Consider the following 17,352-nt stretch of genomic DNA (forward strand, 5'->3'; position numbering starts at 1 on the left):
CATTTGTGGGTACTGCTTGAGAAATAGCAGAGAAAACTACATAATGCTTTTTCCTTCTCTTAATAAAGAGGAAGGAAGATTCAGGTTAGCAAACGGATCCCCAAAGGAGCTATTGCACTTGGAGTGGGGGGAACAGGTACTTGGAGCCCATGCTGCTGTTGTGTGTAAACCAGCTTGATCATCTGAATAGCAAGTTGATGAGTGTGCTCCAGTGAAGCCTAGCGTACAGAGAAGTAACTCACCTACCCAACTGTGTGTGTAATTTAGAAGGCAGCATAAATTTCTAAACATGTATTGTGTTTTTTAAATGATTTTCAGGTACGTTTTTTATATATATATATATATACACACGCACATACTGCAGAAAACATTAGAAATAGAAATAAACAAGAAATCATATATACAACAAAACGAATTGGTGAATCTTTTCAAGATTTGTTTTTAAGAAGTGGGGAAGTATGTGGATTAAATAAGTGTTATGAAAAAAAGTTGATAGTTTAGTTCAGATAGTTTAATGACTTGTCTGTTAGCTGTGCAGTATTGTTACTGTCTTAACAGACTTTCAAAGCTTAACATCTTACTGATTGCCCTAGTTGCTCTTGGTTAGACAATATAGCACAATTAAATGTGACCAAATGTAGTCAATCAAAAGACAGCAAAACAATTTTACTGTCATAGTATGTTCTCTGATTCGCATCCACAAATGAAATATTACACAAAAGAATTGTGAAAGAAATCATGATTCTTCATGCTATTGAAATCGAAATATGTTTTGAATTTATCAAGCACTGATGCTGTTTTTTGTAAAGTGTGTTAATAATATGATATACATGTTTCATGAGTAGAGCAAATAAATACCTTATATTTTTAAATTTTATCTTAATACAATTAAAATATTTCATCTCTTTGTAGATGTGACTTTTCTAACAGAAGACAAGATATATGAAATTCTTGAACTATGTCGAGAGAAAGAGGATTATTCCCCTTTAATCCGGGTGATTGGGAGAGTATTTTCTAGTGCTGAAGCATTGGTACAGAGTTTCCGAAAAGCCAAGCAGCACACGAAGGAGGAGCTCAAGTCCCTTCAAGGAAAGGATGAAGACAAAGATGAAGACGAAAAGGAAAAAGCTGCCTGTTCAGCTGCTGCTATGGAAGAAGATTCAGGCGCATCGTCATCTTCATCATCAAGAATAGGTGATAACACACAGGGAGACAATAACCTCCAAAAATTAGGCCCCGATGAAGTGTCTGTAGATATTGAAGCAGTCAGGCGGGTCTATGATAGATTACTTTCTAATGAAAAAATAGAAACTGCCTTTTTAAATGCACTTGTGTACTTGTCACCTAATGTGGAATGTGACTTGACTTACCATAATGTGTACTCTCGGGATCCTAACTATCTGAATTTGTTTATAATCGTTATGGAGAATGGCAATCTTCATAGCCCTGAATACCTGGAAATGGCTCTGCCGTTGTTTTGCAAAGCAATGAGCAAGCTACCCCTTGCAGCTCAAGCAAAACTGGTCAGATTGTGGTCTAAGTATAGAGCAGACCAAATTCGGAGAATGATGGAGACATTTCAGCAGCTTATTACTTACAAAGTCATAAGCAACGAGTTCAATAGTCGTAACCTAGTGAATGACGATGATGCTGTTGTTGCTGCTTCAAAGTGCTTGAAAATGGTTTACTATGCAAATGTAGTAGGAGGGGATGTGGATACAGATCATAATGAAGAGGAAGATGAAGAACCCATCCCAGAATCAAGTGAACTAACTCTTCAAGAGCTGTTGGGTGAGGAAAGAAGAAATAAAAAAGGTCCTCGAGTGGACCCTCTGGAAACTGAACTGGGTGTTAAAACTATAGATTGCAGAAAACCACTTATTCCTTTTGAAGAATTTATTAACGAACCACTGAATGATGTTCTAGAAATGGACAAAGACTACACTTTCTTCAAAGTAGAAACGGAAAACAAATTCTCTTTTATGACTTGTCCCTTCATATTGAATGCTGTTACCAAGAACCTGGGATTGTATTATGACAATAGAATCCGGATGTACAGTGAACGACGCATAACTGTGCTCTACAGCTTAGTTCAAGGACAGCAGCTCAACCCGTACTTGCGACTTAAAGTGAGACGTGATCACATCATCGACGATGCACTTGTCCGGGTAAGTCCTGCGGCAGCAACATGGAGCTTTGGTTGGTTGGGTTTGGCTAGCACAAACTGCGCAGGCTTCGACTAACTGGAAAGGACCGTGTGTGGATCCGGTGTTTTACGTACTAGATTTCCTCTGCAAGAATCTCATATGGCTTTACTATATTAAGTTTGAATTCTGAGCGTGTTGCTGGAGACTTACGTGGTCAGCAGAACCAGTTTTGCTCAGAGCACTTGCATCAAAGAGTTCTTGACCCTCATTAACAGGTTCTGTGCTGTTACACATCTTAACGCAGAGGGTGGCCAAATTCTGTTTCAGTGCCTTATTTTCTGTGTCCTCTGCGCTGGATCATCTTTTGATGATATTTTTTTTTTTCAGATGGAAGTTTGAATTAAAGCCTTTCCTTTCAGTTGTGTACTGTTCTTGTGACTTGTGATCTTCTAGGTGTAAAGCGTGTGGAGTGACTACTTGATAAGTAGAACTTCGCTTCCCTAAGCCTTGTTGGTATTTGGTGCAAATAATGACTGAGAAAGGGGGAAGTAAGACCTCTTAGTACTTGAGAACTGTGAGAGCAGCCTGTTTCTGAATATGCTGGCTTCTTAAGGTAAAACTTAAAAATCCTTGTTCACACCTTTTTTGAAGATGGGAGTTGTGCAGAATACAAACTATGAAGAATATTTCACACAAACTTCTTTTTTCATAAATAGGTCCCTTAATTTCAGGACTTTTCTTCCTTTTTTTTTGCTTAAAGCTGTTATTTTTCAGAAGCTCATTTTTCTGTGTTCTGTTAAAAGCACAACAGTCCTTGCAAACTTTTAAACTTTGATTTTAAAGCATGTCGCTAAAGAGCCAGACAAGGATGTGTATTTGGAGAGAGTCTGGGGACAGTATGATTTCTTGCTTCTCAACCCAATAGCTGCTTCTGTTTAACTGCTATTGAAGGTCAGTTTTGAGAACCCTAAATAAGCTTCCACACTGATTTTTCAGTGTACATCTGCATTTTCTGATGAGTTAGCTGATTCATGCAAATTGCTAATATTATCAGTTAGCATGCAAAACTTCTGTCTCAAGTACCAACAGGTGTGTTAGGGATTTGCAGTGCAGAAGTGGCTTGTCTGTAAGCCCAGTTATTGTATCAGGCAATTGAAAAAATACTGTTGTAAGATTAAGCCTTCCTGTGTACCAGTTTTCTGATTTAAAAATGCTCTTTGTAGTTTCACTCTCTCTGGAGCTTACAGTTGTGCCCTGTTAGGTTTTGTCACCTTGAAGTAATGAGGTTTTTCATTGATGCTCTTCAGCTTTGAGATAGGTAAATATTGGAGAAGAGGGAATACTGTCTCTTCAGGAGAGGATGGACTGAAACAGGATGAGAGCTAGTTTTGGGGAGATGTTCTCTTAAAGTCAGTTTGAGGAGAGAGGAAGCAGACCCTCCTCATGCTGATGATGGGAAAGAAAATCTGTAAACATGTAAAGGTATCCATCTACATACTGCTCCCTGCTTTAGGGAGTTGAAACCTTTGAGGACAAAAGATGCTTAGTGTTGATTAGAAAGCTCGTGGGCAACATCAAGTTGGTGCAGTTGCTACATCTCAGCGGGGCCACAGCAGACATCACTGCACACTCTTGGTCTGCTGGAAACTTAGGTAATTTAAATCACTTGAAACTCAAGCAAATGAATTTAAATTGCAATGCATGTGCAGCAGCCCTGGCACAGCCCAGCAGTCTACAAATACATGCCTGGGCAGTTGCCATGGATCCTCTTACGGATGTTAATTTCAGCTGTCAGAACATGTTAAATTATGGTAATCTGACTCTGTCAAAAACCAAAGGAGAGTAAGAATTTTCGACTGTTTATTCTGAGATGAAGAAATAGAGAAAAATACAGTGGTTCTAAATTCAAGCCATCTGAGCTGTGGTGTTAGTGAAAGCAAGTGGAGCCCAGGCACTTCTCAAAAGCGGAAAATGGATTATCCTCAAGATGAAGGAAGACTCGCCCTCCTAGTTGGAGGAAGGGAGAAATGCATGCCATTCAAACACGTGCATCAAGGTACCCATTGTGAAATGATGTGGACTGAGGAAAAAATGTGTTGATAAAACTACCAATTGATACAGAAGTCACCTTTTATCTATTAATGTGTTTTAGTTGACAATAAGGTATTAGTGCTCAAGGAAGAGATTTAAAATGTTTCTGAGGAAGCATTGAGAAAGGAGGGAATGAAACAATACAATGTCTCTGTTTACCATGTGCTTATATCTCTTCTGCATTTTTTTCCTATTTTAATATCAAAGGATATAATGGAAATTCGGTAATTTGTGGTCTCTTCAGAGAGATGATGAAGTCCTCTTAAAGGAAGAAAGATGACAGGACATAAAAGAATGATGTAAATCTGCTGGTAGCAGGACAAGTGTAGTCAGGGAAATACATCCACACTGCTGTCTTTGCACTTAATTCGGCAGCTGCCTGACTGATCACTTTCAGAATTGCATGCTGCTGTTATAAGCACTTCCTATAATAAATTCAGAACACAAATCTGTTTCCACTTCCGAATTGGCATGAAATGGGTTAGGACAGTCCTCAGTATTACGTCCCAATCATAAGTGACTTCCTCTGCCTCTGATTGCAGTCGCAGTTGGAACTGTAGGTCAAAGACAGGCTTGATGCTGTTAGCGATGGCTGCAGTTTTGGGTATGATGTCGATGATGACCCCCTTCGGAAGGGTCTCACTGAAAAATATTAGAAAAAAATTGTCAAGATAAGTCTTCAATCATAAAAGCATAGTCTTAAACCTGTTCAGTGACAAAACGGTTTCTAATCATGCTTAAATTACAGGTAAGAAATACAATTTCTGGTATTTTACCCTTGCATTGCTTTTTTTGCTTATGGGGTTTTTATTTAGTGAAATTGTTCGTATGAATTCTTATAGACCTGTTTAAATTGTAAGTAATTTTATGCTCATGTCAGTAGACTGGTGTTTTTAGAGAATATTTACTGCAGACTTTGTTTGGCTATATGTGGAATTCCTTGGACAATTTCACGATGAAGGCGTTCTCAGAAATATTGATTAAAGTGAGGTTGAGATGATCTTACTCATGTTTTCTTTATCAGTACTGGATATTTTTAAAGCAAATACATCAGTCAGCTTTCATAATTCATATTAGCAAATGGACTGAGTGCAGGTCTTTGCTAATTAGTCAGGCTGGTTTTGCCTTCATATTTAATATTTAAACTTCTGGAGTTCATTGTGTACATCTTGCTTTTTGGGCTTCATTAAAACAAATACGAACATTGAACGTTTTTAATCATGGTAGGGTTATTTTCCTAGAATTTGAAGTAATGCCTTTTAAGTACTTGTTTAAAGCTGCTTTTTTAATAAGAAAGCTGTAGTTCTCCCTGGAATTAATACATGTAAGCAAAAACTTCATTTATAAATTCAATGTTCAATTTCTTTGCACGTATGAAACTTATTTTTCTGATTTTTTTTATTGAAATGGACTCAATGAAACAGTAAGTATATAATACAAAGAAAGGCTGTATGCTTAGCTGTATGTACGTTATTCTGAAAAGTCCTCAGAGGGGAAATGGTGAAGTGTTAGTCCTCACTTTTATTACAGGGCTCTTACACTTGGGAGTTGGCAGCTCAGTTTGCAGTGCTAGAAAGCAGCTGACATGTCCTCTTGTGTCTAATGGGTTTCTTTCAAGAGGTTTTCTGGACTACAACCGAGCCACATTAGGTGGATGTGGTGGTAATGAAAGGTTTGGTTTATCCTTAAATCCCCTCTTCTGCCTTTTCATCCCCAAGCAGCTCTTTCTTTCATCCCCTTCCTCTGAGTTGACTCTCTTATTTTGCACAGATTACGTGGATTTATCCTCAGGTAGCAGTAATGGAAAGGGTGTGAGTTACGACATGTGAGTTCCCTAAGTGGAAAATGTGATGGGTTCCTCCAGCAGGATCTGGCTGGTACGTGCTTGCAAACTAGAAATTCACTCTGACAAATTTGGTGTTGAATTCAGGCAGCTGGCAGGCAGCCAGCCTCTTCTAGGTGCAAATGACTCTGCTAAATGCATCCATGAGCGAAAGCTCCTATGTGACAACTCAAGCCAGTGTGCAGATTCTCACGGGATGCTAAAACCAAGCACTCCGGGAGCTTTAACATGTTCTTTGAGACTAAGCTGGTTTTTGTATGTGTTCAGCTGAAAGTCTCAGCCCTTAGCGTGCCCTGGTTGCGTGCAGACTGCGTACATCAGTACAGCCAGATGTAAGCTCCGCTGGCAAGCATATGTATGAACCATGAAATGCAGCTTGAGAGGCTGCTCCTTTGTCACTTCTTAAGTATTACTCGCATGCAGTTCTGCACGTGCACAAAGTGTACTGACTGACATATGTCATGATGTGCCTCTGGTGCTTTGAACCTTAGAGTAGTTGTAGTCACTTTTACCATCTAGCATGAAAAGTATTCCTGCCACTGTTTCTGAACTCGTGTGTTACATGCTGGAGCTTCAGGCTTTCTGATTTTTCACTGAACAGATTATTTCAGTTACTGTCAGTTTTAAGATGATGCCCGAACTCTGGCATTACATTAGGGTTTTAAATACTGTCTTCTGTCTTCTGGTGGACTGTTTCCTATCTTTCAGGGAAACACAGTGCTGTTCTGTAAACAACGTAAATCATATGGTCTGCTATGTTGTGGCACACTAACATATATAAGCCAACAAAATACATTTATTTGTATAACATCATGTGTCAACTTTTTAGCCTTTCAGTTTGTAGATACTCGGTTTTTGATGGTTATGCTTCAGACAGTTACACAGATACTTTCTAGGAAATTGCTGGAAAATACAGTGACTTTATCTGCGTGGCCAAACCACCATGACAGAAGACATCAGCTTCTAAAACTTCGGGAATTCCCATGCACGCAGATTGGGTTTATCCAGCTGTATCTGTGTTGGCATGGCCGAGAGAGCTCTGTTTGTTTAAAAAAATATTTTAAGCTGAAGTTCATACTTGCTTGCTATGGAAGCACTGCAGTTCTACTAAATTACAGTGCCTCTACTATTGTGACAGTGTTTTCTAACGAGTTTCATTTATTTTCTTGTTAAGTGTCAGTTGAGAGAGGTGGATATTCAAAGGAGCAGCTAAATCTGTAACTTTCAGTTGAGCAGCTTAGCAACGTTGTCCTCATAAAATCTACTTCAAGGAACATTATTAGGCTTTGACTCAAAATACGGGCCTTTTGGTAATCCTTTATCTGACTTCCTTGCAGATGTTCAGCATGGTGTTCCAACCAGTGTTGCTCAACTCAGCATTTCCTTCCCCCTTTTTTTAATACTGCTTTTCTTTTATGTTGCTCATTACAGCCTAGTTCTGAGCCAAAAACAATTTCTAAATGTTTTTTGATTGCTACATATATGTAAACATGAGCATTCTCTTTAATGTAAACGCATTTTTATGATGTGAAAATTTTTATACCATGACAAGGTTGTTGTCCCCCCAAAAATACATAGGCAATACCTGCCTTCTCAGAACTCATCAACATTTGTAAAACTTTCACAAGAGTAAATTGGTGGTGGTAGGTACTGCAAAGCCAATGAACTCATGACTGGGAAGAAAAAAGTATTAGTGTACTTGTAAGAACAAATTCAAATAGGAGAGCATCTCTCTATCTAATGTATAACTGGTATTTAAGGTCTGTAAATCACTACTACTGTTTTTAAAACAATCTGCTGTATTTACGACGTGGCTTGTGCTCTGTCCTATTCAGGAGCAAAGTTCTTTTTACACGTTTGTAAGATGCTAAATGTAAAGATTTACTTCAAAGGCAAGATGCAAAACTACATTAGTGTGGGAAGAGTATGATGAGAATATCAAGTTGGGGGGAACTGCAACATGGTCTTGCAGCAGAAGCATTGTTGATTTAAAAAATACAGTGAACTTCAGTGAAAAAGTTATTTTGGTCTCCTTTGGGGCTAAAATGGTTCCTTGCAAGTGATATACAATAGAATACCAAATGGATTGACTGCTCGATGTAGTATACAACTGTTTTTCCAGAGACTCTTGTAATTTAACGTGCATCTCAATCTAGTAATCTGACCTCACTTGCTTTCATTTGTGGGGTCTTCATGGCTAACCTCTGTTTCTTTAACTGAGACATATTCGAAGTGGTTACCCTCTGTTTAGCCCATCTAGGTTATAGATACCCTGTATCTGCCCTTCCTGATACTAGTTTTCAATAGCAGTTGGTACCATTCTTTCCCCGCGTGCTGCTTTTGCATGAGGAGCTTCAAAGCCTTCAGCCCCGTTATGCTCCCCACCTTCAGCTCAGTCACTCGCCTGCCCTGCTGTGCCGCTTGTAACGCAGCAGGCCCGCTGCCTTGGCAGATGTCAGCGGGAGAAAATGGCTCAGGAGAAAGTATCTTGCTGGTGGCATCGCTTCCTTCTTTGTCCTCTTTGTTCCTGTTTTCCTTTACACTCCTGTAGTCTGATTCTGGGGCATAAGGGGTGTGTTGGCGTATGTGTGGATAAGGTAGGGTAGTGAAATAAAAAGAGGTTCAGCATGTTAAGAACACGTACCGGTAAGTACAGTTAGCACCATCCTGGATTGTAGGCAGATCTTGCCAGTAATATGGTCTTCGCAGAGGAGTGTACAGGTCCTTCTGTGCTTTACAGTACTGCTGTTGAATTTTCTTCTGCACATGGGTATGTTTAATGTAATAATGCTGCACGGGTTTGACCAACATGTTTGTGCTGCTAAGCAGCGCATTTCTTGGCAGATAAAAAATATTCTTTAATAACTTGTAATTTAATGAAAGGATACATTTCTGTTGGGGGGAAAAGGTGTTACAGACCTGTAATGGCCTGCATATAGGAATGAAACCCTTTCCTATGAAGCATCATAACTTTTGTGTGACTTTACCTGAATTTTCACTTCCAAGGAAACAATGCAGTAGTTCTGTGTGAAGGCACTGAAATTAAAAGGACAAGATATTTCTGAGACTTTTTCAAAAGGGTCAGGAGGAAAGGGAATTCATTTGACTGTAACATTCATGTATTTTTGGTTTTTTCCTAGCTCTGTTAGTGAGATGTGACTACTTTTCAAAGGCACGTCTTCTGTCTTCCACTCTAAGTTATCACACAAAGACTCCAAAAACATATCTGTGTAGTCCCTTTGCAAAACCTTTTGTTGTCAGCTGCATAGATCAAACTGCAGTCTCTTATAGTCAGATGAATTTAGTTAACCCAGCAATGCACCTTGTTTTCATATGGTTTTCTGTGAATTTTGCTCAACACATTGCTAACTTGAAGTAAGTGCTTAGAAGAATGGAAATGGAGAACGCTAACAGGCTTAACTGGCTAACAGATAAGATCTTTGGTAAGTTTCTTGCTGCGTTAATCCCCAAATGCTAATACCTGCTTAAAGTGATTTAGCATTACTGTTGTTTTCTGATGTTTTACAGTTGTGATTTATGCTTGCTTTCTTCTTAGGTTTGGAGGGTAGATTTTAATGTAGTTACTTGATACACCGTTGAGATGTACTAATGAAATTTCATCTGTTCACTCAATAGCTAGAGATGATTGCCATGGAAAATCCTGCAGACTTGAAGAAGCAGTTGTATGTTGAATTTGAAGGAGAGCAAGGGGTAGATGAAGGAGGTGTTTCCAAAGAATTTTTTCAACTGGTTGTGGAAGAAATCTTCAATCCAGATATTGGTATGTTACCTTTGCTTCTGAGTAATTAGTAAGCTCTTTGCAGTGCCTTTCTACATTTGCTGCTGCTTTTCCCTGAAGTTCCCCAGATTCCTTGGTGACTAAGAGTACTTGACCCATTAAGGCTCAGTGTTTTGCCATCAGTCATCCTCCTATGGAGCAATGATGAAAGGCATAACTGTGTGTAGTTAGAGAAAGCTGCCGTTGTTTGCTTAAATATAAGTCAGTAGTGCAGGGTTCCTTTGCAGGGTTCCTTTGTTTGTTCTCTCACTTTTCTCCTCGCTTTGCTTTGTGATTAGCTTCTAGAATTAGTAAGCAAACCAGAGAGGAAGAACTTCTGCAATAAAACCAGAGTAGGACTATGGTGAGTTTTTGAGTTATTTCCTCCCCTTCCCCCAGCTTAAGAAAATACATACATATATATATATTTAAGAGTTTCAGTTCTTCTAATGGTTTAATTTAAAATGTCTCCAGTTTGACAGTAGTGTCAAACCTGATTGACTAAGATGTATCAAACTATTCCTAGTTCTTCTGTACCAACTACAAGGTTTTTATATTTGTTTTAAGTTACATTTCCATTTTATTATTTTTCCCTCGCTCCCTGCACCAGCCTTTTACACTTCTGTTTTTATTCATGCGACTATATGCACATATATGCTTTTAATATGCAGCTTGTCTGCAGTTGTGAAAGAATTTAAATGGTTACAATATTGTGAATACTCTGTCGGGACAGAAATCAGACCTACCAGGATCCTATCCTAATCTCATAATTACGTGGAATGTGATGTCATGTTTTAGTTCCTGTAACCTAACTTCCATTAAAGCTCAACAGCTTGTGGCCATTAGTTAATTGTTCATCAAACTTTTTTTTAAGAGCTGTTGCTCGTAGTTTTGTAGCTTAGAAAATTAACTAGGAAACAGGTATTTGTTTTGACCAGATGAAGGAGGAAGTCCCCAGATGTGGTAACAGAATATGGATCTTGGGACTTGCCCTTTACAATACCCAAGCTGGTTCTTGTAACAAGTGACACAGACTCATAAACGAGTCTTACTCACTCCAAAAACTGCTGTTGGAGAGATTTGGCATCTGAGTAAAAGGCTATTTCGAATATGGTAGATTGTGGCACAATAAGATCTCGGTACTTTGTCAAAGTACTGTTTCCAATGTGGAATATGTTTGTTTGTTTTAACCTGAGTTTATCTAAAGAGAATTTGTGTGGGTTTCTTCGTTGTGCTATATATTGAGTAGTCCTGTGTAATAACTGAAGTCTGGTTCAGCTAAGATTTTGCTAGTGTGTGTACGTTCCCACTAGATAAAGATGGATAACAGATTAGGTGTGTGTGCATGGTTTAATTTTTTGAATTCAAAATACAAACAATTACAAGCATTTTTGTATTTATATCTACTTTGCCAACAAAAAATAGCTTTCTTCTATTTTTGGTATAAATCTGTAAAAGCAGAAAACGTAGCTTGCTTTCACATTTTTTTCTTTTGCACATATATTGATACGCACTGGTATATGCAGTGTATAAGCTGTTGTACTGTGACTTCTGCTGACCCGTGAATGCTTCATTTACCAGCGAATGAAATCCTTTAAATAGAATTTAAAATATTGCCTGATAGGTGTGTGTGGAGTCATGTTTATTGTGATAGTTCCTTGCTAGTACATTTCAAATATTTTCATATTAAACTACCTTAAAGTTTTTGTCAAAAAAAAAAAAAAAACCACAAAATCACAAAGTAGTAGATTTATGACCAACAATTCTCATGGTAAGAGAAGGAATAGCTTCATCTAATATTCTTAGCAGCTTTACAAAATTGTTTTCCCCTTATTGCAGCTTCTCTTTCTTCTGGTGTTATATTGTAATTTCAATGTACAATAGTTTCAATTTGGGTCAGTGAATAAAATATTGCATTTCATTTTAGTCTTTCCAGATGTGAGTATGGGTAAACAGTTAGTCCTTCATTATTATACATCTTCTGGAATTGTTTGTTTTCACTGTTTAACTCTTTCATCATCTTCCAGAAAGTACAAGTCACTGCTTTTATTATGCCAGTAATCCAGAAGCTACCTAAACTTCAGCCAATTCAGAAAATGGAATGCAGGCTTCTGTTTAATGTTTCTCCTTCGTATGCTTGTGTTGCTCATCCATCTCTGATTTCCAGTTTTCTTGCCTCATGTGTTAGTCTGCTGTTTGTGTTCCCATTGGTAGCTGACCCCATCCTAGTACCTTGCTGAGATAAATAATATTCTGTTTTTGGGAATAGCCACCATCTTTCAATGAGTTTGTAGTTCATCCACTTAGGCTCAATTGAATGAGAATTCAGGCTTCTTATCTTGTTTGAAGGTGGCATCTTATTTTCAGTCTAAGGAGGCATTTGGTGACTCTGTGTGTCCTATGCTACGTTTCTTCCATGAGTTAGGATGTATGTGGTAGCTGCACTAACTCAGTTACCAAAATACATCTTTGCGTGTGTGTGTTAGGTATCTAACTTGTTTCAGGTTCATGTGTAATGGTTAATCCCAGCTCATCACCATAGCTTCTAGTTCAGTGAGAGGTCTGCATCTATTCCTGTCCCTTTGCTGGAATTGGCATGCAAAAGCCTTTGAGGAAAGGCTATCCCTCTATAGTAATTAGAGGTTTTCAGGGTGATTTCATCCACATGGCTATTGATTGTTCTTTTCTAGCCCCGTTGTATTTATCAAAGTTAAAATCTATGTAGACAATGTGCTGCTGCTTCCTCAGTAATGGAAGGGGTTGGAAAAGGTTTATATGTATGACTTCAGCGGGCATTTTAGGAGGTTGTATTGCAGGCCTCATGCATGCTTGTAGTCTTAAAGTGACTACTAACATCTTGAGCAGCCTCAGTTACCCTAAAGGTAAGTAGCTCTCTTTTTTTGCCATTACATCCAGTATAACTTCTAGTACACCTCTAAAATGTATTTATACAAATAGGTTTATAAAAGTATGTTTTACATGTCTTTTTTATTGAAATGTAACCATAATTGTTCAAAATCATTTTTTGCAGGTATGTTCACATATGATGAATCTACAAAACTGTTTTGGTTTAATCCGTCCTCTTTTGAAACCGAGGGTCAGTTTACGCTGATCGGCATAGTGCTGGGTCTCGCTATTTACAATAACTGTATACTGGATGTACATTTTCCCATGGTTGTCTACAGGAAGCTGATGGGCAAAAAAGGAACTTTCCGTGATCTGGCAGACTCTCATCCTGTAAGTTCATTATGTTCTTCGAGTTTGTTACTGCGTTTTCTAGGCAATACTTTAATTGAGATTTAACTTAAACACAAGATCACTGTTAGAGGTGGAAGTGAATTAGCCAGTGATTTGTGTGAAGTCTGTATTTGTTAAAACAAATTCATAAGGAATAAAACTTACATATGATTTGGAGGAGGCAATGAACATATAGGACTGGGTATTAATAAAGCTTTGCTCTGTTTTTTGCATGCTGCCAAAGTTGCTTAATGTCGTCATTAACAGTTGCTTAGTGTCTTCCCAAGGAGATTTCTAAAACGAGGCATTTATCTGTATTTGTAGAAATAAATTTCTACACAATACGTAACAATAGCAGTTGACATGCAAAGACACGATGCTTGTTTCATGTTTTCTAAGCAAAGGACAGATGCAGCGGTTCATAAATACTCCTTTAGTTTGCAAGCAGTGATCAATGTCTATTTTACCTCACCTGTTCCCAGCCAATGGCTATGTAAAAGCACCAAGCTGCAAGCACGCGTTACTGAAGCATGCATAGAAGCGTGTCTGTGGGATGTCTTGGCCCTGCACCAGTAGCTTTCTCTTATGCTAATGAGTAGGGCTTGTTGTTATGCTTCATTTCATTTCAAAATGGTGGGACACTTCCCTTTTCAGAAGCAGTTATGCAAAATCTTCAGGTATTCAAAAAAAGAGTAAGATGATAATTTAAAAAGCTTGTCTTTTGTTCTGATATAATCAGGAATTGAGGCATGTGTAATCAAAAAATAGGTTATCCAGTCTGCTTTGGATGACTATACTTACCAGCATGTCAGCTGTGACCAGTTTCTCTGTCAAATGATGTTGAGAAATACAGTGCTCCCAAATTCCCGTAGTTAGAATTATAAACTCAACATTTTTGACTGGAAAAATGTAGATTTACTTCTGTTGAACAAGGCAGTCAGGGTAGTTGTTTTTTCTTGCTACTCTTCTTTCTCTGTTCTGACACCTATGTTGACCTTTAAAATCATCATTTTTTTTTTAATCCTGGTATTCTAATGTGACTGAAACTTGCTTCAGAAGCCAGAGATGAAGTTCAGAGTAGTCAAACAATGCAATCCTCTCTAATGCTATCGTGTGGAGCATGGGGTGCTCCCCAGCCCTCATGACCCAGAGTTCAAGTCCAGTTGTTTTCAGTGCAAGGTATTTTAAGAGATGCTGTAGAAGTACTAAAAAGATAAAGCTAGTGAGAGGGCAAAGCTTACACGTAAACTTTCAGTAATTAAAATATTGAGGCAAAACTTAATTACTCTACTTCACTATAAAAATATAGTTGAATTCAGTTTCTCTACCACCTTCAATTTGTATTCTTGAGTCTTACATCTCTGAGCCAAAGAATTGTTCCTAGACCTAGGTTTCTAGGTAGACCCAAGTTTCCAAGAGTTTTAAGCTTTTCCTAAGGAATAGCAAGGAGGAAGGCTGACTGTCCCTTTGAGCAGAGCAAATTGTCAAAAGTCACTACAGTTTCCACTTGGCAAGTTCTGACTTAAGTTGTGCTTATCATACAAAGTGAGACCTTGAGACTTAGTAACCTCTTTCCTTCTCTTTTTGTGCGTAGACACTTCCTTTTTTTAATGATTGTCCCATCCATGTTGCTTCTACATTACTTCCTAGTTTGTTTTTAAATCAAGGTATAGGAGATACCAGCCTTCTGCCCGAATTTTTTCTCATATAAAAATACAGCAATTACAGATTTTTAACACACATGTTGAACTTGCTGGTGTAACAAGTTCTGGATGCCAGAAGTAAATATGGGTTCAAAAGAACTGAAGATGGGAGAGTTGATCACTGGCTTTTAAGTGACAGGTCAGACCACTGTATTTAGGAAGGCTCCTGGGTACTGGTAAGCTCTCCTAAGAGCATTATCATTGTTGCCTTGTTCCTTTTTCTTCCTTAATATCTGCTGTTGATTAATTTTATAGACACTGAGGTTAATATTTTAATTTGTCTGGACTACATGGGAATTAAGTGACTTCTCACGACTCTGAGACAGATAACTTCATGTCTTCTGCTTTTACTCAGTGAAACGTATTGAAACTTATTGATGACAGATGTTTATTTCTTTCTCCATTAGGTTCTTTACCAGAGTCTGAGAGACTTGCTAGAGTATGAAGGAAGTGTGGAAGATGATATGATGATAACTTTTCAAATATCTCATACGGATCTCTTTGGCAATCCAATGATGCACGATTTAAAGGAAAACGGTGATAAAATTCCTATTACAAATGAAAATAGAAAGGTACGCTTTATCCTCAAATACATATTCTTAACATAATGTGTAATTTTTAGATGCTCTGTGCAGAATTACATAGGACTCTGTAGAGGTTGGTCTCACTTTTATAATGTAAGTTTTAAAAGTTTTAAACCATGGCAGTTCTTTGGTGTCGTTTTTTTTGGGGGGGGTGGGGAGGGTTGCTCTTTTTTGTTAGAGAGCATTGGTATGTACGTGCATAGCTTCTGGGTGTGATGTTTTGGCCTGTTTGAGGAATATTTGTGACTTGTTCTTCACCACTGCTGAAGAGAAGCTGAGCCCAGATTATCGGGGCAGAATCATAGAATTAAATGTATTTTTGGAGTTTTATGTTGTTAGGAGATACTTTGAGTGGAGTATGTCTTGAAGTACTAAGAATTTCTTGGGGGCTGTTTCCTTACAGGAATTTGTCAATCTGTATGCTGACTATATACTCAATAAATCAGTAGAAAAGCAGTTCAAGGCCTTTCGGAGAGGATTCCACATGGTGACCAATGAATCTCCTTTGAAATATTTATTTAGACCAGAGGAAATTGAATTACTAATTTGTGGAAGTAGGGTAAGAATCCTGAATGTACACCAGAAAAAGTGGAGCTTTTTTGATCCTAATATAATTAGTGGTCGTTTTTTAAAATGTCATCTTCTTACAGAATTTAGATTTTCAAGCACTAGAAGAAACTACAGAGTATGATGGTGGCTATACAAGAGACTCTCTTATTATTAGGTAATCTTTTATAATTTCTGAAGGAGTACAAGCACTTTACATGCCTGTTTCTTCATAGTGAATTTAATACTGTCAGATTTAGTATTTTTGTAGTGTCGGAAACAAGACTTATCTATAACTTCACTTTACTCAAGTACTGTCATTAGAGCTGATAGCATAAGCAACATTTTTAGCTTCCAGTGAACTTTTATAAAGCTTAGGTGGTATTTTCGTTGGGATTTTTGTATTTCTCTTAAACCATATAAATAGGACTATAATAAATAGTTTCAGGGCCAGGTTAGATGGAGCTTTGAGCCTCTTGGTCTAGTTGAAGGTGTCCATGCCTATGGCAGAAGGACTGGAACTAGATGATCCTTCGGGGTCCCTTCCAACCCAAACCATTTTGTCATTCCAGAAATAAATTAGCACTGCTCGTGGTTTTGTTGGGAGGGGGGAGGATTGCAAACACTGAATTGTTTGAGTAGGTACAATGTGTGTTGAACTTCGTTTCTAATTAGAAATTAAGTAAACTCAACATTAAAAACAGTTTTCCTCTTAAAAATGTTTTTCCCCTTACTGTCCCCTTTGACTGGAGAACTCTGTGTAGGCAAGAGTCAGAGAAACATACCTTTAGTCTTCTGGATTTTTGCCTTAAAACTATAGTTCATGTTAGGGTTGAAAAACTGTGACAGCAGTTGCGTTTGTTTACTGTGGTGTTTGAGAAAAAAGATAGTTCAGTTGAACTGTAGAGTGGAACCAATGTAACATCATAGGGCACAGGAATAATAAAATAATGTTTGCAGATCATTTATCAGCAGAATTAAGATTTAAAATAGTTAAACTGCAATATTTTGGTAATATTTCTGGTTTCTATTTTAGTGTCTCGGTGACTGGTAAATATGTTGATGCTTTCTTATGAATGCAACTTGTAAATTGATAAGATCAATGAGAGTACTAAAACTTCGAAGTCCAATTACTTTTGAAAGTCTCATTTATACCAAAACAGTTGTCAGTTTACTTATTTTTGTTTTCTTTCTTACTAGGGAATTCTGGGAGATAGTCCATTCATTTACAGATGAACAGAAAAGACTATTCTTGCAGTTTACAACAGGCACAGACAGAGCCCCTGTGGGAGGACTTGGGAAGTTAAAGATGATCATAGCCAAAAATGGCCCAGATACAGAGAGGTAAAATTCTACATTTCACTTGCTTGTTTATAAATGGAAGCAAATTCTCTGCTTTAATTTATTAAGCTTTCACATTTAA

General features: G+C 37.9%; 1 protein-coding gene across 8 annotated transcripts in view; it reads left to right on the forward strand.

Annotated features, from left to right (window-relative positions):
• UBE3A (ubiquitin protein ligase E3A) overlaps positions 1-17,352 on the forward strand; it is a 50,162-nt gene that overhangs the window by 31,014 nt on the left and 1,796 nt on the right. For all 8 annotated transcript variants that reach the window (XM_080570501.1, XM_080570502.1, XM_080570500.1 and 5 more), the window contains 7 exons: positions 913-2,168; positions 9,718-9,862; positions 12,891-13,096; positions 15,207-15,371; positions 15,787-15,942; positions 16,034-16,107; positions 17,130-17,273. In XM_080570501.1, coding sequence (XP_080426627.1) covers positions 913-2,168; positions 9,718-9,862; positions 12,891-13,096; positions 15,207-15,371; positions 15,787-15,942; positions 16,034-16,107; positions 17,130-17,273 — 2,146 coding nt within the window. The remainder of the gene's footprint in view (positions 1-912; positions 2,169-9,717; positions 9,863-12,890; positions 13,097-15,206; positions 15,372-15,786; positions 15,943-16,033; positions 16,108-17,129; positions 17,274-17,352) is intronic.

Source organism: Anser brachyrhynchus (genome assembly GCF_964034855.1).
Source record: "Anser brachyrhynchus genome assembly, chromosome: 1".
Lineage (NCBI taxonomy): Eukaryota > Metazoa > Chordata > Aves > Anseriformes > Anatidae > Anser > Anser brachyrhynchus.